The 11,377-nt window shown below is 41.6% G+C and overlaps 1 protein-coding gene across 1 annotated transcript; it reads left to right on the top strand.

Moving 5' to 3' along the window:
* Window positions 1–6,271: 6,271 nt before the first annotated feature.
* LOC115989409 lies at window positions 6,272–10,874 on the top strand. The gene is made up of 3 exons (XM_031113084.1): window positions 6,272–6,545; window positions 9,131–9,465; window positions 9,790–10,874. Exons 2-3 carry the CDS (start codon window positions 9,133–9,135, stop codon window positions 10,327–10,329), a joined length of 873 nt encoding a protein of 290 aa, XP_030968944.1. The 5' UTR covers window positions 6,272–6,545; window positions 9,131–9,132; the 3' UTR covers window positions 10,330–10,874.
* Window positions 10,875–11,377: the final 503 nt, after the last annotated feature.

The raw sequence follows: 11,377 nt of genomic DNA, 5'->3' as shown, positions 1-11,377 counted from the left end.
CAGCCGAGGACAGTCTAGTCCTCGGCAGACCCAAAGCTCCATTGAGAGGAGGGGTAAAAAAGAGATATAGGAACAGATTTATAAGGAGGTCTAAAATATCTTGGGGGAAGTTATCCATACTACCCTTCCCAGATAAGACCCTGCACCTGACAGAGCCGTATTCTTCAGCTTTATCAACCGTCCCCAACAATTCTAGGATTGGACTGATGGGACAAATGTCAGTCTTGTAAAGGTTGACCCTACACGTGGACGAAGGACAGCGAACGCAGGCTAGTATAAAAGAAGAAGTAAGTGAATCTGGTAAGGGGCTCTCATCCTACCTCTAGAAAGAAAGACGCCATGGGTGGAAACACCCTAACAACACATGCATATCACAAAAAAGAACCACCGTCGGGTAACCAGGGTAAGACCTCAATGGTCCTCGGATCAAGTCCGAGGAGCCCAGTCCCATAGGATGCGACGCTGTAGGGCTTAAATATTCAAACCCAACTCCTTTTTCTACAGGAATTCCTCTAAAATCAAGACTGGAACATCGCCCCGTGACCAAAGCCAAGCTTTTCAAGCCCACTCTCTACAGATCACATTGTGAGGGATCTTTCATGTGCAAGCCCAACAACATTAATGGGCCGCAAAGGAATCGTGTCCCTACAATTGGCGCCGTCTGTGGGAAAGCTTGCGCGTTGGCACAGGTGGCGGTGGAGTCAACTCTCTAGCAAGCATAAATTCATGTGGTTTCCTCCGTCTCCGGCGACATATAGTTGTTGCTCCGACGTAAACTTCTGCTAGGGGCTACGCCTTGCAGTGTTATGGGCGCGGGCATCTCTAGGGGCTTCCAGCCTCAAACCAACTTTCCCCGCCCTGGTATAGGGGCTTATGGTCGAAAAATAAACCAAGTAAAAAACAAAGAGCAAAACCACAAGTTTTAGACAGAACCAAGGCCTTGCATGGTCCTCGGACTCAAGCCTATGGGGAAACTAAGTACATAAAAGAAATCTCACAAGTTTTGGACAGAACCAAGGCCTTGCATGGTCCTCGGACTCAAGCCTATGGGGAAACCAAGTACATAAGAGAAATCTCACAAGTTTTGGACAGAACCAAGGCCTTGCATGGTCCTCGGACTCAAGCCTATGGGGAAACCAAGTACAAAAAAGAAATCTCACAAGTTTTGGACAGAACCAAGGCCTTGCATGGTCCTCGGACTCAAGCCTATGGGGGAAACCAAGTACAAAAAAGAAATCTCAAGGCCTTGCATGGTCCTCGGACTCAAGCCTATGGGGAAACCAAGTACATAAGAGAAATCTCACAAGTTTTGGACAGAACCAAGGCCTTGCATGGTCCTCGGACTCAAGCCTATGGGGAAACCAAGTAAAAAGAAATCTCACAAGTTTTGGACAGAACCAAGGCCTTGCATGGTCCTCGGACTCAAGCCTATGGGGAAACCAAGTACAAAAAAGAAATCTCACAAGTTTTGGACAGAACCAAGGCCTTGCATGGTCCTCGGACTCAAGCCTATGGCGAAACCAAGTACAAAAAAGAAATCTCACAAGTTTTGGACAGAACCAAGGCCTTGCATGGTCCTCGGACTCAAGCCTATGGGGAAACCAAGTACATAAAAGAAATCTCACAAGTTTTGGACAGAACCAAGGACTTGCATGGTCCTCGGACTCAAGCCTTTGGGGAAACCAAGTACAAAAAAAGAAATCTCACAAGTTTTGGACAGAACCAAGGCCTTGCCTGGTCCTCGAACTCAAGCCTTTGGGGAAACCAACCACTTGTAAGGAAAAACTGCATCATATGCACTTTAGGATTTATCCAAGGAAAACTCTCCACTAACAATTGGGTTAGCTCCTAAATTGCAAGGATTCTCAAGTCTGCTTTCGGATCCGCAGCACCAAAGGGATCGATGCAATATAAAGCAATATGTCGCCTGAAAAACAATCTGAGTTCTCTACTACTCAGTCAACTCCTCGGATGGATTACTTAGAGATTATCATTATCGGACAGTATTCTCGCACTTATCACAGAATATTCAATTGTTACCTCGGGTGTCCCACTCTAAGTATCATTGAAGAAACACACACATGGAGCACACCCTTTCACAAAGTGGTGTTGCAAAAAGAGTAGTATTCAAAACAAGTAAATAAATTTCCCTTTTTACTAAAACAAAGAAATAGTACAGCGTACAATGAAAAGCTAGGATCAGCTTACGTCAAAGCTCACTACATAATTGAAAAGGAAGATACAAGGGAATAAGATAAAGCCAAGGAGGCGGTGCAGACGAGAGGTTGGCTACTGCTTCAAGACCTTTTTCTTCCTCAATGCTTTTGCATGCCCATAACTCAGGCAGCCGAAGAACCCAGCTTGGGGCCTGCACCATCGAAGAAAAGGTGCGGAGAGAGCCTAGCTTCAAGCCAGCGTAGCTGAAGAAAAGGTGCATGAAACCCAACTTGAGCCTCACACCGCTGAAGGAAAGGTGCAGGGAGCCGGAAGTTGAGGAGCCTTCACCAAAAATTTGCCTGCAACAAGGCAGAGGTGATGATGGCGGAGAATCTTTCTTCTAACACACCAAAATTCTGGCATGAACAGAACCTGCTTTGGATTTTGACTAAAAGAGGGAGAAACACCCTTTCCCCTGTCGAAACGGACTATTCTCTTGAATTTACGCCTCCTTTGCCCGTACATCACTATTTGGCGTCTCAGGAGGGCACGGCGCCTCTGTGGTGGAAAGAGTTCCTCTTCCCCAACCCTCGCCTCAGACATGATATACTAAGGGAGGAAACTGAAGGACTTGTGCGTAGGTAAAGCAACCTTCTCTCCTATTTATTTAAAAGGATAAGGTGGTGGCATTTAATTCACGCAGCGTCCCAAGGAACGCTATAGACAAAATGTCTCCGGCTCGATTTCCAACGCCATCTGCAACCATGAGATTAAAGGAGTTTCGTGAAGGTACACCTCGAACACTGGGACGCCAAAAAGTAGCGCGTGACTAAAGATTACGGAAATACCTTTTAATTTGTGGGCCTAGTAAATTCGCGACCCAGGCCCGTTCTACATGGGGGCCCAGGGACTACGGCCCACGCCGAGGGATAGCCGTTGCCAAGGACAACCTCCTGCTCGGCACCTCGTGAAATACCCGGGGAAAGGGAGAAACTGAACTATGGTCCTCGGACTCAAGCCTATACCAAAAAAAAGAAAAAAAAAAGTTTTGGACAGAACCAAGGCCTTGTATGATCCTCGGACTCAAGCCTATGGGGAAACCAAGTACTCAAAAATTTTTTGGACAGAACCAAGGCCTTGCATGGTCCTCGGACTCAAGCTTATGGGGAAACCAAGTACTCAAAGAAAGTTTTGGACAGAACCAAGGCCTTGCATGGTCCTCGGACTCAAGCCTATAGGAAAACCAAGTACTCAAAAAAGTTTTGCACATAACCAAGGCCTTGCATGGTCTTCGGATTCAAGCCTATGGGGAAACCAAGTACAAAAAAAGGAAAAATCACAAGTTTTGGATATAACCAAGGCCTTGCGTGGTCCTCGGACTCAAGCCTATGGGGAAACCAACTACCCGGATGGGAAAGTCCTCGGCTTAAATACTGTAAAGTGTTGAGGCCAATAAGAGTGCTAGGATGACGGCGAGACGTTTCACCACTCGGTAACCTAAGGGGGCTGTTCATTTTTGTGGGTGATATGTCTTCGAATGATTATTTCCTACACCGCATAAAGCATCCAGTCCTAATCGTGGCATTGTTTTGGGCAAGTATCGTTATTCACAGGTGCGCATTGCTATGACAAACAATTTTATTAAAGTTATGGTGACATCTTTTTAATAGCAAGTATTTTGGCCTTAGTCGTCATTGATTCAAGTGCTATGTTATCGTGCCGAGCAGCGCTTGTAAATTTATAAAAACATAGAGACAGAACATGCGAAATAAAATAACAACAATTTTTATTAATATGAAAAATTATTACAACGTACAAAAATGGGCTCAAACAAGCCTATACAAAAGGTGAACTACCGAAGCAACGATAACATCTACAGTACAGATAAGTAAACAGTCAGGTATCTTTTAAACTCGTCTTCAAAGTCTCTCCAATCTCTGCCTCAGTATTGCTCATATTAAGATAAGAACCTTCTTAAGAAGAAGATGAAGGACAAGGAAGAAGAAGATGAAGGACAAGGAAGAAGAAGAAGATGGAGGAGATGAATGAAGAAGATGGAGGACATGAGTAAGGAAGGAGGAGAAGAAGAGAGAAGAGACGAAAAGGAAGAAAAAGGAGCAAAAGAGGGAAAAAGGGCAGCACCAGGACGGATCTGGTGCTGGGAAGACTAGGAGAGGAAGGCGGAGGAGGGCACCAGTGAACAAAGAGAGGAAGAAGCAGAGGCACTTAGCCCCTGCCTCAGCCCTGACTCCTAACACACTGGTGCCATGTTAGGTATGCTCGTGAGGAGCCGGGTGGTGCTGATAGTGGGTGTTCTCGACTCAGTCACGCCGAAAGTTTGACGTGACGAGCCCCTGCTTCGGATTTTGGCTGAAAGGAAGGTGAGACGAATCTTAAGTCTCCGCCATCCTTGCCCTGACCGAGCCATTTCGAGTTTCGTTAGGACATGGTGTTTCTGGGAGGGGAATGGTTTTTTCATTGCTTACTGCTACGGTGAGTGTATTTCAGGTTAAGGTATAACCGGAGAGTAAAAGTGAACTCCAGAAGAACTCTAAGGGCTTCAAACTCTGGGGGGATTAGAGGGATTCATCTGAGGGAGAAACAACTCTTGTTCCTCCTCTTTATATAGGGGATGAAGAGGAGAGTACTTAACATGTTCAGATTCCCAAGGAAATCTGCAAACACGAATACACCCGTTTCGTTCCCCCACGCCATCGATAACCGTTAAATCTGGGAGGTCTCGAAAAGGGAAGATATTAAAGACGCGCTTCGGGTAACCAAACGGCATAGGCGCATCATGAAGAAATTAAGAGGAGCGTCTTGTAGACCGGTACACTTCTCGAGCAGGTTAAGAGTCGCCAGCGTCAGTCAAAGGCCGCATTAAGTGGGTCATAATAGAGGCCTAGTATTATCAAAACCCCCCACTCCAACCCGGATGTTGGACAGCAGGGTTTTGAGGGGCTATTGTGGGGCCCAATGATTTATGGGCCAGGCCTGCTTGCTCATGGGGAGTCCAAAGGCCCAAACCGAAGAAGGTTAAGGCCCGAGCTCAAAAATATAAGGCAAAAATGGCCCGGAGACGCAGCCGAGGACAGTCTAGTCCTCGGCAGACCCAAAGCTCCATTAAGAGGAGGGGTAAAAAAGAGATATAGGAACAGATTTATAAGGAGGTCTAAAATATCTTGGGGGAAGTTATCCTTACTACCCTTCCCAGATAAGATCCTGCACCTGACAGAGCCGTATTCTTCAGTTTTATCAACCGTCCCCAACAATTCTAGATTGGACTGATGGGACAAATGTCAGTCTTGTAAAGGTTGACCCTACACGTGGACGAAGGACAGCGAACGCAGGCTAGTATAAAAGAAGAAGTAAGTGAATCTGGTAAGGGGCTCTCATCCTACCTCCAGAAAGAAAGACTCCATGGGTGGAAACACCCTAACAACACATGCATATCACAAAAAAGAACCACCGTCGGGTAACCAAGGTAAGACCTCAATGGTCCTCGGATCAAGTCCGAGGAGCCCAGTCCCATAGGATGCGACGCTGTAGGGCTTAAATATTCAAACCCAACTCCTTTTTCTACAGGAATTCCTCTAAAATCAAGACCGGAATATCGCCCCGTGACCAAAGCCAAGCTTTTCAAGCCCACTCTCTACAAATCACATTGTGAGGGATCTTTCATGTGCGAGCCCAACAGCATTAATGGGCCGCAAAGGAATCGTGTCCCTACAGTATGTATAGATAGTTTATAAATCACCACGTAATAAATTAAAAAATATAGCACCAAATTTATTTGGAGCAAACTTTTTCCAAATTTAAGTAAAAAAGACATCACTTGAAATTTTTACTTAGGCTCCGTTTGTTTTGACTTCAAACGGAATTCAGAAATCCTTTTCCGGAAAATAGCGTGTTTGGTAGGTTAGGAAAATTAGGTCAAACTGAAAATATTTTCAGTTTGACCGTAAAATAAGGCTTCTGGGGCGGAAAATCATTTCAGTCCTCATTTTCACTTCAAACATTTTCCATTCTGCTCTCTCACACGCACTCGACACACACAGAGCTCTCCAAGCTTCGATCCACACACCGAGCGACGAAGCTCCAAGCTCCGCTCCAAGCCCCGATCCACACACCGAGCGAAGAAGCTCCAAGCTCCGAGCTCCAAGCCCCGATCCCCACACCGAGCGAAGAAGCTCCAAGCTCCAAGCTTCGATCCACACACCGAGCGAAGAAGCTCCAAGCTCCGAGCTCCAAGCCCCGATCCACACACCGAGCGAAGAAGCTCCAAGCTCCGACCTCCAGGCCCCGATCCACACACCGAGCTCCACCATCTCCCTCACGCCAAACGCTCGAACCCATCTCCCTCACGCAGCTGATCCTCTCCACGCACGGTGAGTTGCCCTTTTCCATTTCTCAGTCCGATCCGCTCATTTCTCTGTCCGATCACCCTTATTTCTCCGATCCACACTCTCTCATTTCATTTCTCAGTCCGATCCACACAGCTCCGATCCACACACTCACTCACCTCCGATCCACTCACCTCACCGGTCCAGCCATCCTCCCGATCCGATCTCTGAAATATATATATATATATATATATATTTATTTAGTTGTTTATTTATATAAATATTTATATAATTATTTACATGTTTTTATCTATTAATTTTTGTATTATACATTGTTTATAAACTGTGTATTTGTGGGTAATGTATATCAAAATTTTGGGACTTTTCTGATTGCAGGTTATTTATTAATTTTTTTCAATTATCCATTGTCGATTAAACTGTGTATTTGTGAATTATGTATATGAAATTTTGGGGCTTTTCTGATTGCAGGATATTTATCAACTTTTTTAATTATCCATTGTTTATGAAACTGTGTAATTATGGGTGATGCATATATCAATTTTGGGGCTTTTCTGATTGCAGGTTATTCCCAATTGGTTTGTGGTCTGAAATTTTTTTTTAGAATTTTGGGGCTTGACTGGTTATGCATGATTGGTTTTTGCTGTTATTTTTATTAGAATTCGGTTATGGGTTATGTGTAGAAATTTTGGGCCTTCACCCATGCTTTGTGTAATTATGTTCTTGCAGACCAATATGTGTGTGTTTACAACTTCATTGAAGGTGTTTTGGGTATATAGGTGATTATAAATAGAATGTAATGTGATGGTATTGTGCGATATCAATGTGTAGTTATCAATGTGATGGTATTGTTATAGTGTAAATAGAATGCAATGTGATGGTTTGGATGTTATATGTTTGTGGCTGAATTTATTTATGGTGTAATCAATACCATACTTGTTTACATACCTCTTAAACTACAATGTTTGTGATTTTGGTAGATGAAGAAAAAAACCAAAGCCGCAATTCTTGCCTCAGTTGCATCTGTCCTCCTTGTGGGGGTTGCATTGTTAAAGAAATTACGACGTAGACGTAGAGAACTGCCTAGGGCGCCTTATGTTAACCATGCCGTCGAGAGAGAGGAATACATAAATAGTGTTTTGCATGGAAGTGAGAGACATTGTGTGAATCAACTTAGGATGAAGCCTATAGCTTTCCACCACTTATGTCACATCCTCACTGAGGGGGAGCACATACGTCCGACTGTTCACATGTCTGTTACGGAGCAAGTGTTCATTTTCTTGCACATTATTGGTCATAATGTGAGGTTTCGTGTAATGGGTAGTCGGATCTATAGATCAACTGAGACTATTCATAGATACTTCAAGATTGTCCTTAGGGGGGTCCTGAAATTATATAGAGCTCTAATAAGACTGCGTAGCGAAGATACACCTCCAGAGATAAGGAATAGCAGAAGGTTTTACCCATATTTTAAGGTAAATATTGTGACTTGTGTGTTTTTGTAAATTGTGAAGATTTATGTAATTTTAAACCATTATGTTTGTCGAAAATTAGGATTGTGTTGGAGCAATAGATGGTACACATGTTCGTGCATCTGTGCCACCTGAAATACAAGGAAGATTTCGTGGTCGCAAAGATGGAACCACGCAAAATGTGTTAGCTGCCATTAGTTTTGACTTAAAGTTCACCTATGTGTTGGCTGGATGGGAAGGCAGTGCACATGATTCACGTGTATTAAATGATGCATTTGCTAGGCCAGGGGGATTTTCAATTCCCAATGGTATTACACGATTACTTCACCCTTTTGGTTTGTTAGTTTAATAAATATTATGTGTTTTCCTAAACATAGTAGTGATTTGGTTTTTTTTTTTTTAATATATGTAGGTAAATTTTATCTTGGTGATGCTGGGTATGGTAATAAAAATGGAATATTGTCACCGTATCGGAGTGTACGATATCACTTGAAAGAGTTTAGTGATCGTCCTCCTGAGAATGCGCAAGAATTGTTCAACCTCCGACACTCTTCATTGAGAACTACCATTGAGCGAGGGTTTGGAGTGGTGAAAAAACGTTTTCGAGTGTTGGATGCAGAACCATATTGGTCTTTCCCAACCTAAGTGAAAGTAGTGTTAGCGTGTTGTGTGGTTCATAATCACATTATGGGGGTTGAACCAAATGACCATATTATGGAAGATGCAATGAACCAAGTAGAGCTTAGTGACCACCAACAAGAAACACAATCCCATCGGGAGTCCGTCGAAGATAGTAGATCATGGAATGCTAAGAGAGATGAGATATGCCAAGCCATGTGGTCTGATTATATCAGGAGTGAAGAGTAGTATTTTATTTAGATTTCTATGATTGTAATGTGTTTTTCCTTGTTGTTTTTTTGTAAAGACAATGTATGTAATATAGACTTTTGGTGATGTAATGAAAAAGAATTTTTAGCATTACATTGTTATTTGATGGTATTACATTGTCATTTCCATAGTTAGCATGTTCCATTCTGTTGTACACATTCATAAGCGTGGTTGTATGTGTGTTTGATTTGTTATTCATGTTCCGAGCGTAATTACTAAATGCTACTCTGACTATACTATTTTCATATGTAGTAATGTCAAAGGGGAAAGAAAAAGTTGGTGGCAGCAAGCAATTTAGGTGGCTGCCACCTATGCATGAGATGATGCTAAAGATACTTACAGAGGAGGCTGGAAAGGGCAATAAGCCCTCTAATACTTTTAGGGCCGGCTCCTTTGCTCTTGTAGCCAAGGAGATAACGGCCCATTTCGGGGTTGAGTGCCACCCTGTATTTGTGGAGAACCGGATGCGGACTCTAAGGTCCATGTGGTCAACTATTCAAGAGCTTAGAAGGAAGAGTGGATTCGGTTGGGACGAAAATCTGAAAATGATAACTTGTGACGCAAAAACATACCAAGAAGAAGTTATGGTATGGCTTCCAACTATATTTTCTTAATATAGATAATAATATATGTTTTTGCCTTTCATATGAAATTTATAGTGTCATACTTTTTAGAATTCCATTGCTTTTATAAGGTTTTCCAAACATAACTTTCATGTCACCTTACTATGTATTATATCTATACATATCTATGCATTTTCATCTATCTATATGTGTATATGTGTCTGAGCTACAATTTTCTTTGGTAAAGAAAAGATTGATAATGTTGGGAAAGTGTGCATAGTCTTTTATATTGAATTTATGAGAGAAGTTATTATTGCATTGTTATATACGTTCTTTTCTCCCTTACAGGCACATCGGAAGCATGCCGAGTATCTGAACAAAAAAATTGAGTTTTACGATGAATTAGCGATTGTGGTGGGAAAGGACACAGCCACAGGTGGCTTTGCTAAGTCCGGAGTGGATATCGAAAATGAGCCAGATAATGGGGATAATGGGGATAGTGCAGAGTTTGTCGCAGATAATGTGGAGGAATGTGTGGTTGAAAAGGGGAAGAACGCAAATGAATCATCCACCACTGGGTCGGGAATTTCCAAGTCCCGCAAAAGAGGGCGTGCAGCTTCTACTGTTGATGATAGTGTGCTGACTGATCTATCTGATCAGCTGAAGGAAATAGCTGGCGCTCTGAAAGAAATTAATCGGGGCCCGGTAGATTATACAACTTTGTATAATGAGGTAATGGCTATGATGGCGGAGGGATATAGCGAAGATATGCTCGCTACTGCCTTCGACCATCTTTGTGAGAATGAGAAGACGGCACGTGGATTTTTAGCCAAGAATGCTAGGTTGAGGAAGCTATGGTTAGATGGTTATTTTTTCTCACAAATTTGATTTGCTTATTTCATGTTGACTGTGATGGTAGATTTAGGAATTAACTTATGTTGTAGTATTAATATTGACCTATCAATGTATTATATATGTACTCTTTTGTATTATTGGGACGATATAATTGCCCAAATTATGTATTTGTACTATTCAGATACCACAAATAGGTATCATTTTTGTATGCCATTGAGGTGTAATGCCAATGGTGAACGATTGATGTGGCTGTTTTTATATAAATATTATGGGTTTTTATATAAATATTATGGGTATATTCGAATGATTATGTTTGATGTTATAATTTTCCGTAAAGTATTGTTACAGATATGTATAGGGAATGCAGGTTCTTGAATTTTATCTATAAGAGTAAAATATAGTTTCAAACTAGTTATTTTTAAGCTCTAACTCCAGCTCGATTATGTTGATCCAAATTATTTTCCGTAAAGTATTTTCCGAACCAAACATGGGAAAACGTTTTCCGTAAAGTATTTTCCGTAAAGTATTTTCCGTAAAATATTTGGACGAATCAAACACCGGAATTAAATTTCCGTAAAACGATTTCCGTAAAATATTTGGACGAATCAAACACCGGAATTGATTTTCTGTAAAACGATTTCCGAAACAGCCAAACACCCAAATACATTTTCCTTTTCCGGAAATTAGCATTTCCGGAAAATATGTATTTTCCGGAAAACGATTTTCAGCAACCAAACACAGCCTTAAAGACTTTAAACTATAATGAGTTGGTCTGGGATCTCTCCTTTATATTCTTAGAATTTTTTTTTTGGTGAGAATGCTTGTCTTAGTATTTGACTGTGATAGCTTATTTTCATTAATATATTTAACTTAAAAAAAAAAAAAAAAAAAAAAAAAAAAAAAAAAAAAAAAAAAAAACTAGTGAAAAATGCAGTTGTAACTTAAAATGAAAATAAAACTTCAAAGTGTTGAACGTAAGATAAAATAATTGTAGAAGAACTGAAATATCTTACTTTTAATCTAAACAAGCATCTTCTCAAAAAAATAAAATAAAAAATAAAAAATCTAAACAAGCACTTAA

Source organism: Quercus lobata, chromosome 5, assembly GCF_001633185.2.
Source record: "Quercus lobata isolate SW786 chromosome 5, ValleyOak3.0 Primary Assembly, whole genome shotgun sequence".
Classification (NCBI taxonomy): domain Eukaryota; kingdom Viridiplantae; phylum Streptophyta; class Magnoliopsida; order Fagales; family Fagaceae; genus Quercus; species Quercus lobata.
Note: the sequence above shows the minus strand (reverse complement) of the source record. Positions and strands in the feature narration are given on the sequence as shown.

Coding starts and splice junctions, on each gene's coding strand:
- LOC115989409 (XM_031113084.1), top strand. CDS start 9,133: ATGTCAAAGGGGAAAGAAAAAGTTGGTGGCAGCAAGCAATTTAGGTGG. Junction 9,466..9,789: donor CATACCAAGAAGAAGTTATG/GTATGGCTTCCA, acceptor TCTCCCTTACAG/GCACATCGGAAGCATGCCGA.